The sequence below is a fragment of the Delphinus delphis genome, chromosome 5, assembly GCF_949987515.2.
Source record: "Delphinus delphis chromosome 5, mDelDel1.2, whole genome shotgun sequence".
Lineage (NCBI taxonomy): Eukaryota > Metazoa > Chordata > Mammalia > Artiodactyla > Delphinidae > Delphinus > Delphinus delphis.
The window spans coordinates 10637575-10659338 of record NC_082687.1 but is presented as its reverse complement, the minus strand read 5'-3'; the positions used below and the strand labels follow the sequence as shown (position 1 = coordinate 10659338).

General features: G+C 35.0%; 1 protein-coding gene across 1 annotated transcript in view; it reads right to left on the bottom strand.

The window, feature by feature from the left end:
• Nucleotides 1-11602: 11602 nt before the first annotated feature.
• Nucleotides 11603-21764, bottom strand: part of CCSER1 (coiled-coil serine rich protein 1) — a 926333-nt gene continuing 916171 nt past the window's right edge. The window contains exon 11 of the mRNA XM_060011987.1: nucleotides 11603-11953. Coding sequence (XP_059867970.1) covers nucleotides 11870-11953 — 84 coding nt within the window. The 3' untranslated portion in view covers nucleotides 11603-11869. The remainder of the gene's footprint in view (nucleotides 11954-21764) is intronic.

The window sequence follows — 21764 nt, the reverse complement described above, 5'->3', positions numbered from 1 at the left end:
ACAGTGCTTTGTTTTTTTTTTTTCAGTTAATTTACTTGTAGAAAATCCTCATATAAAGCAAATATTCGAATCTGGCAGGAAGATTTAAGGGACTTATTTACAAGAAATTAACCAAAGTAGATCCTTTATATACCAATTGAAATTTTTATATTCTGTTTCAAATATAAAGAAAGTTAAAAGGACTGTAATATACATGCACACGCACACGCACACACACACGTTTGCTGGGGAGGGATTTGCTGATATACTACATCTAAATGAGACCCTCAGGACTGTTGTAGCAAAGCAGGCTGAAGTTAAAGGTTTTATAGTCTTCTGTGGTTTAAATCAATCTCATTCACCATTTACGCAAGCTTGTTGATGAGCTTAAAAGTCAGTTCAAAGGTCTTTCCTCACTTCCCCCAGGTGGAGATAATTCTCCACTCTGTGTCTACACTGTGCTCTATGAGATCCTTTAGTGTACTTTTTCTTAAAGTCGCCCTCTTGAGGACAGAGACCAATCCTAGGCTTTACATTTATAAAGGACAAATGACTAGATTGTCTCACATTATAAATTGCAGTAATAATAAGCTTGCCTTGACAACCATATTATTTCTTATTAAAATCTTTAGTTATTTAATCATCGTCATTAAAATTATATCCCAGCCAATAATTTGACATCTAGAGGCACTAATCATATATTATTATAAAATGTTCATAAGGCTTTCTACCTACTTTAGAATTATCAAATTCTATTACTCAAAACATTATTTTCTACAGTTAGACAGTAATTTTTTATCACTAATCACTATTAAACTCATATCTGGTACATTTTAGATTCAACAGGCAGTAATCACTATGATCAAAAAGGTATAGACTTTAAAGGAATAACCAAGTACCAATCAAATCTGCTACTTGATCAGTGTGTTTATATTTTCTCAGTTATTATTTTGTCACAGAGGTCTTTATTCTCCTACATGAGCACTGGGTTTTCCACTTATCCTATTTTTTTTAACATAGCACAGAATATAAACACACATATTTTAACACAGCACACACGTATGCATATATTCATGCACACACAGATATACTTTTATCCATGTGTATGTCTTATATACATATAGATGTATGTAGGGGTATGGGTGTATATTTATGAGTGTGTGTGATTATCCAAATCTATGAGGACAGTTATTTTACTGCTACAGCTCCAACACCTGGAATGAAAGAACAGTACTAGGCAATCAATGTGTATTTGTTGAATGAATAAATATAAGTTACAATACAATTAAATTTTTTTTCAAATGGGGCTTTGTCTCAGAAACACTTATAAAAAACTTTATTTGATAAAATTATCTCCTTATTAAAGTAATCTGTAGCAAATTGAAAGAGAAGCATACACATTTATACTGCTTTAATATATACAACTTTGCTAGGTATTACCAGGATCAAAAGTTGACACTGATTTATTTCAAAACTAACCAGTGTACTTGGTAATTATTCACAAATATTGAAATGGTTAAACCTAAGTAACTATTTTAAAACGCAATTGTCAGATAATCACACGCCCTTTTTCAAATCCAACAGGATTCTTTTCTTAACAACCACTTTCTAACAAATACATTTTGAAGTCTCTCTACAGACACAGCAGGTCAATGGATTACATGTGACCAAAGAATGTAGGTTTTTGTTTTTTTTTTTCCATGCTGAGAGCAAGTTCACATTGTTGTATGATTTAGACAAGGATTTCTCAACAAAGGCACTACTGACATTTTGAGATGGATAATTCTTTTCTGTGGAGGCTACTGTGGAAATTTCTGGATATCAAGCAGCCCCCTTGCATTCTCTACCCATTAGATGTACAGCTGCCCTCTCTCAATTGTGGCAACCAAAAGCGTCTCCAGATATCGCCAGATGTCACTCGGGGAGCAACGTTGTCCCAGTGTAAGAACCACTGATTACTGAAAATAATTTCTCATGCAATGTCCAACTCAAGGATCCTTAAGCCTCAATCATTCCAAGATTATACAGCAAGATTTGTGGATGTGCCTCATTTTCAATGTCTTTTATAGAGTTATAATTGAAGCTACTACCTACTGTTAACACAGTATCCTAATATTAGGGACAAAACCATTATTCTTTATCAACATTCTTTCCAAGAAAATTTTATCTCCATAGATAGATTAAAACTACGGATCTCTCTCTCTCTCTCTCTCTCTCGCATGAACTCCCAGTTTTCTTTGACTTTTATTTCAGTGATATTCACTTGTTTCCTGTGGATCCCTAATGACCTCAGGTGCCTTACAGCTTACATAGGGGAAAGGGGAAAACCAAGGAAGTATATTTTAAACATAGTCTCAATTTCTTTTAATTCCTGAATCCATAGTCAGTGATTATATTTTTTGAAGTTCAACATTACTGCTCAAGGTCCTTTGTAGAAATTATGCCTTTGAAATTTTTTTGAACAACATAGACAACAAAAATGTTATCCTGCCTCTCTAGACAATAGAGAAACATACTTGACATTGCGGCAGTCTACTAGTGGTTTCCCATCATGCATATTCCACTTCTCTCCCAGAATCATGGAAACTATAGTATTTCATAGAGGCTTATAACCACACAGAGCAAAGACTACACTTCCTAGCTTCCATCGCAGCTAGGTGTGACCATGATTCTAAGATGTGGATAAAAAGAGGCAAGTCAAAGTGTTGTGTTCAGCTTCCATGTTGTGGGAGTATGACACAGGGTCACCTTGAACCATGCAAAGGAAAGTAATCCCTAAGCCCAATAGAGGAGCAAGATGAAAGAAACATGGAGTCTGATTACTCTGTAGGACAGACTCTTCCTACCATTTTGGCCTTTTTTGTGTGTGCTTTTTCGGACAGTTGGTTTGGATCTCTGTCACAACAGCCAAACTAACATCCTAGCTAATATAAGCAGGGCACCAATAGAGATCGATATCTATGTTGGGCATATTTCTAGTCATGGCACTTATGAGATAAAACGTGCTAAAAATAAGATGAGATTGGTATATAATGGGATTTCAGCCCTGATGAACCAAAAGAAGTAAAGTGGGCAATCTGAAACATGAGTTATGAAGAGCAACTTCATCTACCTTAGCAGGGTATTATGCCTCATTAAGAATTGTGAAGATAAATAACTACTAGGGATGTAATTACAACAGGAGGCCTATAGTTACCACTGCTGTGTGAAGCATAGGAAAGCTGTTGAGGGTAAATCCTAAGAGTTCTCATCACAAGGGAAAAAATTGTGAATTCACAATTTGACAAACTGTAATAACCTATTAATAATCATATCATACCTGATCTCTTATTATTTTTATATTTAAGCTGTTTCGATATGATAACCACAGTGCAATTTATCTTAAAAAATACTTCATCTACTGAGGTCACTTGGGAAGGAAAGAGTAAAATTTTTGCAGCAGAGCACTTACGACCACATTCAAGAATACCGCCACCTCCCCACATATATGTCACTGACCAATACATTAAGAATATTCATAGGTAGTCAAACCTGTAATCCTGTGATATCAGCAGCCAGGAGTTTACAACAATAGTTCAACTAATAGGAAAAACTGATATATTTTATCCAGTGTAAAAAAAAAAAAATCGAAGTTTGCCTGATATTGCAAGGTTTGCCTCCCTAGTACAATCTATGAATTTAAATGTGAGTTTAAGACTCGTATAAAACTTCACATTGATGACAGCTTGTATTTCCATGTGCAACAGGTATTTCATTTAATTCATCTCTCTCATCTACAACTGAAATAGTTGTGGGTTTTGTGACTGAGTCCTGGATCCTATATACTTCAGTGTGGTAATAGGAATCATTCATTCATTTATTCATAGAGGCTGAGCTTATAGGTTATTTCTACATATAAAGTGGAAGATCCATTCTCACTCTGCTTTGATCAAGATGTGGGCTTGAGCCAACCTGCCACATCACTGTCAAACAGTGATTTGGTTAGCAGCTCCCTAGAAAAAAAATAAATGTAATTCTTACAATGCGTGGCATGTCCAAACAGAAATAGTTATTTAGGGAGCAGCATTATATATGAGGATGCTGAAAAGTAGGTATATCATTGGGCTGTTGTAAAGATTCATTAAGACAGGTTCACATAAAGTATTTAACACAGTGTCAGGTGCACAGTAAACTTTCAGTAAATGCTGCTTATAAATTTTCTTGTTAATACTTTTCTGCTCCATTTGGCCAACTGGATACTTTTTAAAAACCTGAGGGTCTTTTTAAAACTAGATCTTATAAATATCACAATAGTAGTTGGTTAATAACTGATACAACCTTATGAAATATACTTTAACTTATTGTTTATTAACAACATATTAACAATTAAAATAATCAAACATACCTATGAGTAAAATTAATGTACATATGTAACTATAATATAAATCTGTCTTAAAGAGAATTTAATGTTCTCTACACAGACTACCTTTTCATTGCCATTTGATTTTGTGAAATGTTTATTCCTTGCCTGTGTTCCAAATTGATACAAATCATCCACTCTACTTGCTTCATGTCAGGCTAATAAAATTGTTTATGATAGATTATATGCTGGTTGCAAAATAAAAAAATTTAACTTTTCTATAACTGGTCAGTTTTTAGGTATTAAAATACAAAGTTTTCAGCAACAATTTAAAAATATAACTCTAGCTTTTAATGCTTCTGTTGAGTTACAAGCTCATGAGAATGCTGAAGGGTCCAAAGGTATGGGTCTCCTCCAAGTCTGCTTTTACTTATTCCTGCCACCTAGATTTGGGAGACATTTAAAGATGGACATGGCTATGGATGGAAAGGGAGATGCTTCTAGATTGTGCTCTCCTTGAAGATGTACCCAAATCACACATTATTTTTCCCATCCCTGCCACTGCACAGTACACTTACTAAAAAGCGTATTATTGTATTGTATTATTTGATTAATTTATCATTTATAAATGACTCACCCTAAATGCAATGTCATTGCTCTTTAACTGATCTATTTTTACTCCATATGGACATTTCTGAAATGTTTTATTAGCTTCATAAAAATATATCATCCAAAAGATCTTTCAAAAAAATCTTGAAGAAATATTTAGTTACTTTAAATAGTCAGTGATATGGAACTTCCTCGGTTAAATACAAAATAATGTGAAAATATAATTTCTTTTGCAAATTTAAGAGTACAAAAAAAAAAAGACACAGAACATAAAGAATGTCAAGAAATTAAACAATAAGTAGATTAATCATACATATTGTCAAAACATTTTGAAAACATATCCTTGAGGAAGAAAAATGTGTACGGACCCAAAGAAGTAAGTAACTCTGCCTTTAGGAGCATTGATGTTTTGTTTGCTGGAACATAAAATCCTTACTACTACTGAATCAACTTAGGATCACTTAATGCAACATAGTTTTAAAAATGTTTCTTCAGTTAATTTTAGAATGTAGAAGACAATTCAATGATTAGAAATATTTTGTCATTACATCAGCTAATAAATACTCTCTTGCTTAAACTCCCGAAGTTCCTTTAGACTGAAAGTTCCTTTAAACTGATACATTTAAAGTAGATTCTTTTAAATTTGGTCTTATTTTCTGATGACCTTCTTACAAAAATTTTTTGTGCCCCTATTTCTTCAAAAAATTTTTTGAAAAAAATTGATACTCCTTTTAGTACCATATTTATCCCATGACATCTGACACTCCCACCTTCATGTTTCATCCTGTGGCTCATGAATTTCTATGTTTATATAATATACATGATGGCATAGATTCTACTTTCACTATTACTACTCTCCTAAGGTTCTAAGAAATAGTCTCCTCCCTCACTGTCTTTAAAGCATGAGAATTTTGAAACATTATTTTCCAAAGGGCTTCCTCATTAAAAAAATACCTTCCTATTAAATACTTTTCCTCTTTATGTTTTATGACACTGTCGAAATAACTGTTTTAATCTCTCACTTGTATGAAAATTAACACTATAAATTTCCTCTCATATTGAAACAGAAAAATATGATTTTACACTCCTTGAGACACTCTGTGGGTAGCATTGGGTTATGCCGCATTGTTGAATCTATATGTGAATCTATTTTTTAAATTACAGTGCTGGTATGGCATCTCTAATGAAAAATCCCAGAAAGCTCTCTTTCATTTCTCTCTCTCTCCTTTAAAAAAGAAAACTAATAAAAAAATTAATATGATGTATAAAGACAATATATGTTCAATTATCAGCCATTTGGAATTTGACTTAATACTTTATGAATTAATTTTCAACTATGAAAATTAATGGTTAATCTCAACAACTTATTTATAAGTAATGGCTTTCAGTGATTTAAAAAAATGATAAAATCTTAACAGAAGGTTTACCTTAAGCTTCATGGGTCCCTAGCTCTTTTTCTTAATGTCTATTCTATTCACACTCATTCATTTGGTATAATTTTATTGTTCGTTTTTTGTGGGCATTGTGCTAGGGAAAATAATGGGGACAAGAAGAGACAGTATTTCTTCCCATTACTTTTACAAGCCAAGGGATAAGACATATACATAAGCAATTATTATAAAAAATGTGAATGTCAAAATTAGGGAAATATGGGGTACTCTGTGGACACACAGTGAGACCTAGCCCTATCTAGGGGGTTACAGTAGCAACATCCAGTGGAAATATAATGTAAGACACATATCTAATTCTAAATTTTCTGGTAACCACAATTAAATAGATATATATATAAATACACACTAGGATTAAGCAGCAATATCTTATTCAGTGCAATGGCTGAAGTGAAACAGTCTTCCCCAAACAATAAAGTTATGTTTAACAGAAAAATATACTGCAGTGCTTCAATTTTTAAATTTAAATAAATTAAAATTGAATAATGTAAGGAATTTAGTTCCTCAGGTACATTAGTCACATTTCAAGGGCTCAAGAGCCACGCGTTGCTGGGAACGAGTAGAGGGCAAATTTAGGGAATTCTTTGAATTGACTCTCTCAAGCCCCTTTCAGAATGCCTACCTGTCTAACAGAGGATGGAAAGCTTCCCATTCTATTCCCAAGTCTCCCCAGAAGCTAGGATAGGCCCTGCCAATCAAAATGTATTTACATAAGGAGAAAGTAAGGACAGCTGGCAGGTGTTTTGCTGATGTGAATCATGGTAGGGGTTGTGTGGTTCTGGGGTCAGGAGCTTTGGTGGCAACTTTCTGGTAATGAAGCTTCTTGATCTTGACAGAGGACACAGCTCCTTTGGCAGTGCAGTTCTTTGGTATGGTTTCAGGACTGTTCTTAAAGGATCAGCCTACAGCCTGCTACTTCAGCCAATTCTTCATTTTCAAGAGTTAGCACTACTCTAATAAATCCATTTGTGTGTAGAATTGTTAGAGTAGATTTCTTTTCTGAACTAGGACCTGTGATCGATATAGGAACTAAGGAAGAATCCCAGAGAACTGACTTATAAGCCTGTATCTGAAGGGTAACAGAGTGTATTCTGAAGAATAGTAAGAAGTGGATTTTGGACAACAGGAAATATTTAGAAATGCTGCTAAGTAGAGGGAATGCAACTGGAGCAGCCCAAAGAAAGTGAGTATGATTAGAATAATAAGGGGAAGGGTGAGGTTGCCTTAAAATAGATGGCTCAATGCACTGAAAGCACTTCACAAAATAGGCAATTCACTAAAAGCAACAATTTACCCCAAGAACAATTCATCAAATTTATATATTTACCAATATCTTGTTTCTTATAGTAATTAATAAAAATTACAGTAACGTCTAGATGGATTAGTAGAGTATGGACAGGTGGGTTGTCACGAACCTCCAAACTCTGCCTCTGTCCTCCCTGTCTGTATTCCCACAATCTCTCACTCAGCCACTTAAGACTCTCCTTATTCTGGCATCAGCCGCCAAGGCTGTGGTTTCTTTGCAATAGCACAGGGTGCTTCTCTCTTCTCTAATTTCCTCTAGTTAAAACAGAGCCCGTGAGATAACTACTGAGCCCACATGCCACAGCTACTGAAGCCTGCGCACCTAGAGCCCGTGCTCCGCAACAAAAGAAGCCACCGCGATGAGAAGCCCGCACACTGCAATGAAGAGTAGCCCCCTCTCGCCACAACTAGAGAAAGCCTGCATGCAGCAACGAAGACCCAGCACAGCCAAAAATAAAATTAATTAATTAATTTTAAAAAGGGAAAAATATCTTAAAAAGCAGGGCTCTGGGGCCAACCCAATATAAATGATTCTTTAAATACTAAGATTTGAGATCTGTTCATTAGGAAAATATATTTATGATTATATTCAAGAAGACTTTTAAAACAAATAATGTATTAATAAAAAGAGTTTTTTTAAGAGACAAATCTAATCTCTGACTCTTAGGTTTTGCAGTTGAACATGTTTTTTCATTCTTCCATGTTGAATAGTTAATTATAATCTTAGTTACTTACTTCCATAGTTAACTATAATCAAGAAGAGTACTTCTGTTTTGAGTAAATTAACAAATTTAGGGAATTTAGAAAATAGATAGGTTCGTCCTGCAGCTGCATTGGCCTTATTGGGCAAGAAGCAAGGGAGAAGAGAAATACTGGAACTTTTGGTGGTCCATTTAAAGAATAGGAACTCTGTCTTAGGAACAAGAAGTCATTGCAGAATTGTAAAAGAAACGTTGTGAATAACTGTAGAGTGGTAAACAAGTATGGTGGTAAATCAACAAAGTTTAAAGACTCTGGGTGGGCTATGGCTCCCAGTAGTCCACGTAGATAGATCTAAGAGATGGATAGAAGATACATCTTTGAATATATTTTCTTACATTAAGTATGAAGATAAAAGTATTAGTGTTTTTATACTAGTGAGTAATAATGAAAATAACTAAAAAGGATGCATTACAAAAATCTTGGGCAGCAGAGCACATGGGTAAATCACAGTAGATATAAGAATCTAAGACATCTGATTTTAAAATATAGCTTCTCATGAAATCAATTTCTTCCATCTGTTATTCATGGGTTATATTAATATTCTCCAGTAGACCGTAAGGAAGATCTGTAGTGTTACTTGTAACACTGTACCCCAAAATTTCCCAAAAAGTTAGCAAACCCCTAGCAGGTCTCGAAAATAGCAGTGTGCCTGCTGAAATACCGGTACTTTATGTATTTGACTTCTATGCAAGTAGAAATACCAGTACTTGGGGAAGCCCAAGGGGATATCTCAAACATGTAAAAACATTTTAATATTGGCCATATTGGCTATGACAAAGCACATCCAACAACAGTCACCTGTCCACACACATTTTAACAAATATTTTTGATCTCTATTTTTACTAATTGGCATTGCAGTGTTCTGAATGGCTGAAACATGTATCAGGGTTGAGTGTTAATAACTCCCTTAATATAGATATGTTAGTGAAAATCACTGAAACTACTATTTACTGGGGCTCAAAAACACTGACTTCAACACCTAATAATTTATTTTAAATATTTTAAGTTTTATAGTTAGGAACATGAAGAAATAAATGTAACAGCTTCAGTGTAAATTTCTTCCTTTATTTAATGATATTCAAGGGTAAGTTCTCAGATAACCTAATTATTTTTTGTAGATAGGGCATGTGAGCTATTTTACAAGGCAACAAAAATAATTTGAGATTTTCCTATGGTAAAGACTCCAATGAATTCCAAGCGTACAAGTAAGCCACGGTCTTTACAGAGGATGTGGATTGCATATTTGACCTATTTCTGATGAATCTGGTGAAAACTCATAATAAGATGCATCATAAATTACTCCAGTGAAATTCCAGTCCACGTGCAGATAACTATTATCTGCGTATGTGTGGGTGTATGTGTGTGTGTTTTCTACTACATACTTTTGTTAATGAATGTTGATGAAAATATTCCTTTTTCATATTTATGTGATGTGACTTGCTGTGCTAAGAATGCCCGTGACAATCAATAAAATTTTTCTCAATTTTTGAGATTCATCCCAAATGTTACCTCTTTTATACAAAGACTTTTATGACTGTTATTATTGTCTCAGATCTGATCTCCTTCTATTCTGAATTCTTGTAGAATTTTATTTTTACATCTTACAGGCATTTACTAAATTCTTCTTTGTACAGCAATTATATTTTGGCTTGACTTACCCCTCACTCTTATAAGGAGCTGTCATCTATAATACCATATTAGAACCTTTTACATTGTTCATTTTAATATATATACTGGCTAAATTGATTTAGAATCAACATTCTTTTAAAATCAGAATAGGATTCATAGTTTGGGTTCTTGTTGAGTAAGTCAAGAATTGCATCAGACTAAAACACAACTGTAAAAACCTTACTACCAAAAACATAGCAACCATAAGGGGAATCAGGCCAGGAGCCTGTGGGGAAAAAAAAACAAAACAAAACAAAACACTAAACAAGCAGGAAGATAATTCTAAAGTAAAAATGAAAATATAAAAGTAAGAGGGCATTGTTCCTCATACAAGTGTCAGGATATCCTATAAGTGACACTGAGTTCAACACAGGGTCTTAGATGGCAGCACATCAACAAGATTTGATTGGTTGCAGTGGCAACGCTGAACAATAATAACCACAATAAGTGTAGCATTTCATATACAAATAACATTTTTACAGCTTTCATAGTGCTTTTGCTTATCTTTTTGGAAATTTACAGTAATTCTACTACATTTGCCCCATTAGTATTGTAAACAAATTTAGGCTTGGGGAGATTAAATAATTTATCTGAGGTTAAACCAGTGTAGAGCTAGAACTAGGTCAGGGTTCTTTCTATACTGGAGAGAGGAGTTCTTTTTTGATTGTTTTCCTTATCAGACTTTATGATATTCACAATATTAAGAACAGAAACATAGTTGATTTTTAATTTCTAATGAATAACTGATATGGAACCTGGGTTCTACTTCCATTATTTTAAGGAAAATGCAATGATCACAGAACTGGATCATTATGGGAGATGTCTGCCATGGATTCAATTACTTTGCAAAGACAGGGTACACAGAGAAAAGAGGTAGAGTTGACCCCTGAGCAACACAGGTTTGAACTGTATGGGTTCGCTTAAATGCAGATTTTTTCAGTAAATATGTACTGTAGTACCATCCAGTTCTAGGTTGGTTGACTCTGGGGATGTGGAATCGCAGATACAGAGGGACAACTGTAAAGTTATATGTGAATTTTCAACTGTGCAGTGAGTTGGTTCCCCAACCCCCATGCTGTTCAAGGGTCACTGTATATGCTTCTCTGGATAGAAATTTACTTATATTCAAACAACCAAATGACACTGACAGAAACGCTATGTCTAGTTATTATAGAAAAGATAACGATAAGATGTACCATGTTAGGAAAAAGATGCAAATATTGATAATAAATTCCATGAGACTATAAGAAAAAGCAATATAAATCCTACATGTATAATTTGGGGAAGTCTCCTAGAAAAAGTAGGAAGTCAACTAAGCTTTTAGAGATGTATAAGGCTATGAAAGGTTGATATGAGGAAAATAACATTTCAGTCAGGAAAAAAAAAAGGCTTGACCAAAAGAGGTGGCATAGACCACCAAGGTGGCCTTGGCTCAAGGACAGCCCCTTGGCAGGGCCTGCGCCAGCCCGTCACCCTGCCAAGGTGCCCTTGGGTACAGCGCTCCCCAGGGACTGCCGCTGGCCCATGCCCATGCCAGCTGGCCTGCCAAAGCCACCAGGTGCAAGCTGTCTACATAAGGGAAACTCCAATACAAGGCCACTCCTTCAAGACCATGAGATGTAGCTGTTTCACCTAATTCACAGAAACAAAAAATGAAAGTCCAACAAAATGAGGAGAGAGATGAATATGTTCCAGATGAAAAACAGAATAAAAACACAGAAAAAAACCCAAATGAAATGAAGATAAATAACTTACCTGATTAAGTGTTCAAAGAAACAGTCATAAGAATGCTCACCAAACTTGGGAGAAGAATGGCGGGTTTCAGTAAGAAGGTCCACAAAGACTTAGAAAATATAAGAAAAAACCAATCAGAACTGAACAATATAATAACTGAAATTAAAAAATACACTAGAGGGAATGAAGAGCAGATTAGATAACACAGAAGAACAGAAAGCAATCTGGATGATAGAAGAGTAGAAATCACATAATCCTAACAGCAAAAAGAAAGAATTTCTTTAAATGACGAGTTTAAGGAACCTCTGGGACAACATCAAGTGTACTAACATTTATATTACAGGGTTATCAGATGGACAAGAGAGAGGGAAAGGGACAGAAAATGTATTTGAAGAAACAATGACTGAAAACCTCCCTAATCTGGGGCAGGAAAATATATCCAGGTACAGGAAGTACAGATAATCCCAAACAAGATGAACTCAGAGGGACTTCCCTGGTGGTGCAATGTATAAGACTCCACACTCCCAGTGCAAGGGGTGCCCAGGGTTCAATCCCTGGTCAGGGAACTAGATCCCACATGCATGCTGCAACTAAGAGTTTGCATGCCACAACTAAGTAGCCTGCCTGCTGCAACTAAGACCTGGAGCAACCAAATAAAATATTAAAAAAAAAAAAACCCAAAACTGAGAGAGAGCCACAAGACATAATTAAAATGGCAAAAGTTTAAAATAAAGAGAAAATCTTAAATGTAGCAAGAGAAAACCAACTAATCACAAATAAGGGGAACTTCATTGACTATCAGCTAATTTTTTAAACAGAAACTTCACAGGCCAGAAGGGAGTGGCAGGTTATAATTAAAATGCTGAAAGGAAAAACCTTACAACCTAGAATACTTTACTGGGCAAGGAATTAAAGGAGAGATAAAGAGTTTCTCAGACAAGCAAAAACTATAGGAGTTCATTACCACTAAACTGGCCTTACAAGAAATCTAAAAGGTTCTTCCTTCTTTAAGTGGTAAAGAAAAGGCCACAGCTAGGACTAAGAAGATATATAAAAAGAAAAATCTCACTGGTAAAGGAAATATGTAGTAAGGGCAGGGAATCAGCCACTTAAAAAGTTAATATTAAGGTTAAAAGACAAAAGTAGTACAATCAACTATTACTGCAATAAATAGATAAGGGATATACAAAATAAAAAAATATAAGCTATGATACCAAAAACATAAAATGTGTGTGTGTGGGTGTGGGGGGGTAAAAACATAGTGTTTTTAGAATACATTTCAACTTAAGCATCTATCAGCTTAAAATAGATGGCTCTATATACAGGTCGATGTATATGAATCTTATGGTAATCACAAACCAAAAACATCCAATGGATACACAAAAGATAAAGAAAAAGAAATCCAAACATAACACTGAAGGAATACTTCAAACCACAAGGGAAGAAACAAAGAAAAGATAACAGGATCAGAGAAGAACTACAAAAGCAACCAGAAAACAATTAACAAAATGACAATAAGTATATACCTATCTATAAATACTTTAAATGTGAATGGACTAAATGCTTCAATCAAAAGACACAAGGTGCTGAATGGATTAAAAAAAAAAAAGACCATCTATACCCTGCCTAAATGAAATTCACCTCAGCTCTAAAGATACACATAGTCACAGACTGAGAGTGAAGGACTGGAAAAGATATTCCATGCAAATGAAAAGGAAAAGAAAGTTGGGGTAGCAATGCTCATATAAAACAAAACAGACTTCAAAACAAAGACTGTAACAAAAGACAAGGAACAACACTGCCTAATGATAAAGGGGTCAATCCAGCAAGAAGATGTAACATTATAAATATATATACCTTCAATATAGGAGAATCTAAATATATAAAGCAAATATTAACAGAAATAAAGGGAGAAATAGACAGCAATACAGTAATAGGAGGAGACTTTAACACCCCACTTACATCAATGAATATATCATCCACAGGAAAAAAATCAATAAGAAGCACTGGCCTTAAACAACACATTAGATCACATGGACTTAATAGATATAGAAAGAGTATTCCATCCCAAAGCATCAGAATACACATTCCTTTTAAGTACAGAGGAAACATTCTCTGGGATAGATCACATGTTAGGCCAACAAAATAAGTCTCAATAAATTTAAGAAGACTTAAATCATATCAAGCATTTTTTCCAAAAAAAATGGTAAAAAACTAGAAATGAACTACAATAAGAAAACTGAAAAAAAAGAAAAAGTGAAGAATAAACAACATGCTACTAAACAACCAGTAAGTTGAGAAAAAAAAAAAATCAAAGAGCAAATTTTAAAAATACCTTGATACAAATGAAAATCAAAACAGAAATGTTCCAAATCTATGGAATGCAGCAAAAGCAGTACTAAGATGGATGTTCACAGTGATACAGGACTACCTCAAAAAACAAACAAAAAATCTTAAATAAACAATCTAAATGTACATTAAAGAAACTAGAAAAGAACAAGCAAATTTTAAAGTTAGTAGAAGAAAGAAAATAATAAAGATCACAGTGGAAATAACTAAAGCAGAGACTAAAAGACCAATAGAAAACATCAATGAAATGAAGAGCCAGTTCTTTGTAGAGATAAACAAAATTAATAAACCTTTAGCCAAACTCCTCAGTACAAAAGGATAGAGAGAGCCCAAATAAATAAAATCAGAAATAAAAGAGGAAAGTTACAACTGATACTACAGGAACACAAAGAATCATAAGAGACTACTGTGAGCAATTATACATCAGTAAATTGGACAAGCTTGAAGAAATGGATAAACTCCCAGAAACATGCAGTCTTCTAGGAATGAATCAGGAATAAAAAATCTGAATAGATCAAATACTAGTAATGAAATTGAGTCAGTAATCAAAAAACTCTCCCCAAACAAAAGTCAAGGTCCAGATGGATTCACAAGTGAATTCTACTAAACATTTAAAGAAGAGTTAGTACCTATCCTTCTCAAATTACTGCAAAAAAAAATTAAGAGTAAGAAACACTTCCAAACTCACTTAATGAGGTGAGCATTACCCTGATACCAAACCAGACAAGGACACTGCACAAAAAGAAAATTACAGACCCTGATGAACATAGAAGCAAAAATCCTCAACACAATATTAGCAAACTGAATTTGACAACACATTAAAAGGATCATACACCATGATGAGGTGGGATTCATTCCAAGGATAGAAGGATGGATAGTTTAATATCTGAAAATCAATCAATGTGATAACACCACATGAAGAAAATGAAGGATAAAAATCATATGATCATCTCAATAGATGCAGAAAAAGCATTTGACAAAATTCAGCCTCCATTTATGTTTAAAAAAAAAAGCTTTCAATAAAGTGGGTACAGAGACAATATAACTCAATATAATAAAGCCCATATATGACAAACCCACACCTAACATCATACTCAATGGTGAAAATCTGCAAAGTTTTCCTCTAAGACCAGGAACAAGACAAGGGTGTCCACTTTCCCCACTTTTATTCAACACAGTATTGGAAGTTCTAGCCACAGCAATTAGGCAAGAAAAAGAAATAAAAGGCATCCAAATTGGAAAGAAAGAAGTAAAATGGTCACTATTTGCAGATGACATGATACTGTATCTAGAAAACCCTGAAGACACCACCAAAAACTATTAGAACTAATAAATGAATTCAGTAAAGTTGCAGGATACAAAATTAATATACAGAAATCTCTCGGATTTCTATGCACTAATAATAAACTCTCAGAAAGAGAAATGAAGAAAACAATACGTTTACAATTACATCAAAAAGAATAAAACACCTAGGAATAAGTTTAACCAAGGAGGTGAAAGACCTGTAATCTAAAAACTGTAAGACACTGGTGAAAGAAGTTGAAGATGACACAAATAAATGGTAAGATACACCACGTTCATGAACTGGAAGAATCAATACTGTTAAAATGTTCATATAACCCAAAGCAATCAACTGATTCAATGCAATCCTGGTCAAATACCAATGGCACTTTTCACAGAAGTAGAACAAATAATCCTAAAAATTTGTATGAAACCACAAAAGACCCTGAATAGCCAGAATAATCTTGATAAAGAAGAACAAAACCAGAGATTTCCTGGTCCCCTGATTTCAAACCATACTACAAAGCTATAGTAATTAAAACATTATGGTGCTAGCAAAAAACAGACACACAAATTGATGGTATAGAATAAGAGAATCAGAAATAAACCCATGCTCACTTGATCAATTAATCTAGGATAAGGAGGCAAGAATATATCATGGGGAAAAGACAGCCTCTTCAGTAAATGGTGTTGGGAAAACTGGACAGCTACATGCAAAAGAAGGAATTGGGACCACTTTTTTACACCATATACAGAAAATTATAAATGGATTACAGACTTCAACGGAAGACCTTAAATCATAAAACTCCCAGAAGAAAACATAGGCAGTAACCTCTCTGACATCAGTATTAGCTATATTTTTTCAGATATGTCTCCTCAGGGAAGGGCAACAAAAGCCAAAATAAATAAATGGGACTATATTAACCTATAAAACTTTTGTACAGTGAAGGAAACCACCAACAAAATGAAAAGGTAACCTACTGAATGGCAGAAGATACTTTGCAAACAATATATCCAATAAGGGCTGGTATCTAAAATATATAAAAATCTCATGGAACTCAATATCAAAAAACAAACAACCCAATTAAAAAATGGGCAGATGACCTGAATAGACATTTTTCCAAAGATGATATACAGTTGGCCAGCAAGCAAACGAAATGGTGCTGAACATCACTAATAGGGAAATGTAAATTGAAACCACAGTGAAATACCACCTCACACCTGTCATCATGGCTATTATCAAAAAACAAAAAACAAGTGTTGGTGAGGATATAGAGAAAAGAGAACCTTCGTTTATGGTTGGTGGGATTGTAAATTGGTACAGTCATCATGGAAAAGAGTATGGAGGTTCCTCAGAAAACTTAAAATAGAACTACTATATGATCCAGCAATTCTGCTTCTGGGTATTTATCCAAAGAAAACAAAAACACTAATTCAAAAAGATATATATACCCCAATGATCATTACAGCACTATTTATAATAGCCAAGATATGGAAACCACCTAAGTGTCCACCCATAGATGAATGGATAAACAAAATGTAGTATGTATACAATGGAATATTACTCAGCCATAAAAATATGAAAACTTGCCATTTGTGGCAACATGGAGGAACCTGGAGGGTATTATGCTAATTGAAATAAATCAGAGAAAAAAATGCCATATGATTTCATTTATATATGGAATCTAAAAAAACAAGCAAATGGACACAACAGAACACAAGTAGACTCATAGATACAAAAAACAAACTGGTGGTTGTGGGCAGGGATAGGGGTGATTGATGGAGCTCAGAAGGACAGACAAAGTAGGTGAAGGGGAGTAAGAGGTACAAACTTTCAGCTATAAAATAAATAATAAGTCACAGCAATGTAATGTACACACAGGGAGTATAGTCTCAACAATATAGCAACTCTGTATGGTGACGGATGGTAACTGGTCTTATTATTTTTTTTAATAGATCTTTATTGGAGTATAATTGCTTCACAATACTGTGTTAGTTTCTGTTGTACACCAAAGTGAATCAGCCATATGCATACATATGTCCCCGATATCCCCTCCCTCTTGAGCCCCCCTCCCATCCTCCCTATCCCACCCCTCTAAGTCATCACAAAGCACCGAGCTGATCTCCCTGTGCTATGTGGCTGCTTCCCACTAGCTAACTATTTTACATTTGGTAGCATATATATGTCGATGATACTTGAACTTCACTCCAGCTTCCCCCTCCCACCCCGTGTCCTCAAGTCCATTCTCTATGTCTACATCTTTATTCTGTCTTGCAAGTAGGTTCATCAGTACTATTTTTTTTTAGATCCCATATATATGTGTTAGTATATGGTATTTGTTTTTCTCTTTCTAACTTACCTCAATGTGTATGACAGACTCTAGGTCCAGCCACCTCACTACAAATAACTCAATTTCATTTCTATTTATGGCTGAGTAATATTCCATTGTATATACATGACACATCTTTATCCATTCATCCATCGATGGACATTTAGGTTGGTTCCATGTCCTGGCTATTGTAAATAGTGCTGCAATGAACATTGTGGTACACGTCTCTTTTTAAATTATGGTTTTCTCAGGGTATATGCCCAGGATTGGGATTGCTGGGTCATATGGTAGTTCTATTTTTAGTTTTTTAAGGAACCTCCATACTGTTTTCCACAGTGGTTGTATCAATTTACATTCCCACCAAAGCACAGGAGGGTTCCCTTTTCACCACACCCTTTCCAGCATTTATTGTTTCCAGATTCTTTGATAATGGCCATTCTGACCGGTGTGAGGTGATATCTCATTGTAGTTTTGAGCAACCTACAGATTCAATGCAATCCCTATCAAACTCCCAATGGCATTCTTCACAGAATTAGAACAAAAAATTTTACAATTCGTATGGAAATACAAAAGACCCCGAATAGCCAAGGTAACTGGTCTTACTGCAGTGATCATTTCACTGCAATAAGTGTTGAATCAATATGTTGTACACCTGAAACTAATATAATATTGTATGTTAATTACAACTCAATTTTTTTAAAGTGGGCTAGAAAGTCCATTTTTATGAGTATAAATGTTACCAATATACCTAGGACACTGTCCACAGTAGACATTATTAAATTGTTAGAAATTTAAGAATAATTTAGACACGGTTTTGTAAAAAAACAGATTTTTTTGGACTAGCAAAGAAACATTATCACAGCTGTATTTTAGGAGGATAATGCTGCCAAAAATGTGGAATAGATTCAAAGAAGACAGAATCAAAGACAACAGAAGGCAATTAAAATATAATGAGAGCCAAACCAAGGTTCTGTCAAGGGGGTGGGCAAAAAAAAAAGTGATGTAAGAGATTTCAGGGACAGAAACAAGTTGTGTTGCTAATGAGAAGTAGGGGCAAAAAGGAAATGAAAACGGAATATTTGCCAACTCTCAGTAACTGAGAATGTGCCATTAACTAAAATAGAGAATTTCCTATGTGGAACAGGTTTGGTAGAAAAGTTAAATATAGGACATATTGAGTCTGAGGTGCATATGGTGTAGACATTATCCAGCAAACATTTTGAAATCTGGCTTGATATTGGGTATGACATCCAATAAAATTTGGAAAAAAACCCCACGAACAAAAAAATGTGGCTTGTGATTTGAAGTTGGAAGTCTCAAAGAGAAACTGAAGTTGTAGAGGTAGAAAATTTCTCCTATGGAGAAATTATAGGAGTATGACAAAACACAGCCACAATTAAAACTCAAGTCCATGGAAAGGAGACAAGGTATAATACTGGAAGGCAGGAGTCAAGGGTAGGAAAAGAATCAGGAGAAGAAGATAATGTTTCACAGGAAAGGGAGATCAATGTTGTCCTGTGGTATGGTGCGTCTCTGCAGGATTAGGAGTGAGGTTTTTTTATTTGGCAATAGTTAGGTCACTTTGCCCTAGAAGAGACCAGCTTCAGTGCAGACAAAATCTGGTTGGCAGTGAGTTAAAGGCAGAACAGAAGGAAAGGGGATGAAGCAGCGAAAGTAGGCTACTCTTTCATTTCAGTCAGGGTTCTTGGTAGCAAGCAACAGAAACCAACTCTGGCTGAGTGAGGCAGAAAAGTTATTTATTGAAATGATATTGAGTAGTTATCAGAACTAAAAGAAAGGCTGGGTAACCAAGTTCAGGGCCATGCACATCCCAGTCAGAATCCAGCAAAGACACGCTACCATCACATCTCAGTACCAGAGAGTAAAGTTTGCACTATCAAGTCAGCCAGCTCTGGACGAAGGATGGTACCATTAATATCACTTTAACTACTGTCCTAGGCTCTCAGTCTCCATGAAACTGTGGAAACTGTCTTGAAAGTGACTAGCTATGACTATGTCTTTGGAATATGAATGCCAGGTTAATGGAGCCTGGGTCATGTGCCCCCATGCTAGCAGTAAAGGAAGATACAGAAGTGAGTAACTGACATTTTCAGCTACTCTAGTGAGAAATGCTCCATTCCTAACTAAGATCATAAAGTAAGGAAGTTCTACAATATTAGTAAGTAGGTTCAAAGGCTGGGCAGTCACAAGAATACACATATCTAATATGTATCCAAGAAATTTGGTACTAGAAAGAAGAAAGCTTGAAGCAATATATATATATATTTTTTAGACCAGAAGGGCTTTATAAACATGAGAAGAAAGAGTCAATTCAATTTAGAGAAACTGAATACAGAAGTAAATATTTAATGACAAAAGGGCTGTTTAGGAGGCAGGAAATCATGTTACTCAGAGCAGAGGTAAGGGAGTTGGCTTTGAAATAAGAGAGGAAAGTTGGAGAAAAGTAATTAACTTCTGGAGAGAGCTTTCTAAAAGCTAAATATGGTGATTGTGATTTACCTGTAGTTTTACCTGTAATCATCAAACAACAGCTAATTACTACATATTAAATACTACCCTGATAGTAATGTTAATAGCACAGGTTATAAAGCATGTTATTATTTTCAGAAATTATTCTAATTAACTCATTTAGTTCTGATAACAACCAGGTGGGCACTGTTGTTACATTTTACAGAAGAGGAAACTAAGACTCCAATGAAGTTAGGATTCAAACTGAGTTTTATCCAATTCCCAGACTTTTTTAAGGATAAAAATAAGTAAAGTAATACACATTGAAAAGGGGTAATACTTTGAGACCATGAAAGAAATGTACTTTTTACTCTCTGTAAGTCATACTGGCTTACAGCGCCCCCTCCTTTAACTCCTTGATACTCATCTCTGTAAGGAGCATATGTGATTCCAGTTTCAGAGAGGTCATTACTTAGCTCTGAGTTTCTATTTAGAATCTGTTTTTCAAGTCCTTAAAAGACATAGTCTTGAAAGTAAGGCTTCAAAAAATTCCCTTTACGTATCAAGGGCAAGGCTTACATGCCTGCAATAGCAGTTTTGCTATAAGACACAGTATACCAAGGATAGAGGAAATGATATATAAGAAGATAAGTTCTTGCCACATGAGAAGAGGAAAAGCCACTCTGGTGTTCGAAGGAGCTTGCAGAGATTTGGAAGAGATCAGAGTAGGGATTAGATGATGCTAGAGTCTCTGAGGTTACTAAAACTCTCAGAAGAAACCTGATCATTGGAGAGAGTAAAACCCAATAAAATGCATCTAGTACTGTACATGACTAGAGAAGTTTTCCTGAGATTGCTCCTCCTGTTTACCCTAAGAGATCTTTGAGAAGGAAACAGATGCCCTCTGTAAACCAACGGGCCTGAAGAAGACTAGCTTAGGATAAGGAAATCATGGAATGGAATGCAGGCACCTTAGAAAAGCAAAGCTATGGCAAGGTTCATAGATTTCAACAGTGGGTGCTGAGGAGCTGTCCACACGACTAGACAGGCACTGCAGTGCCCAGCAGATATCTGCGTGGGCTACTCAGCGACCTGCCCGCAGGACAGAAGAGGACCACACTTGTGCCAGATTCTTCTGCTGCTACAAGGGGACTCCCAGACAATATCCTAGGATAAATAAAGGGAAGTAGAGGAAAGGAGATTCAACGAGTGAGTGAATAATAACAGAAAATGTGAGATGATAGGAGCAAAAATTAAGATAATTTATGTCACATATCCTTAGCTTTCAGTTGGTAAAGTTAATAGTTGACACTGAAAAGGATTGTGATTGATATGAGAGGCCAAGGAGAATAGAGATTTAAAGCAGTTACTAGGTGAATTAGTTGGTCATTTAACCTTGAATGGGGGAACAGAAACTGCTTCCAAAAGGCACTTAAAGCCTAGAAGAAAGTTCATCACTTTTTTTTCATTCATTTTAAATGAATTCAAGCT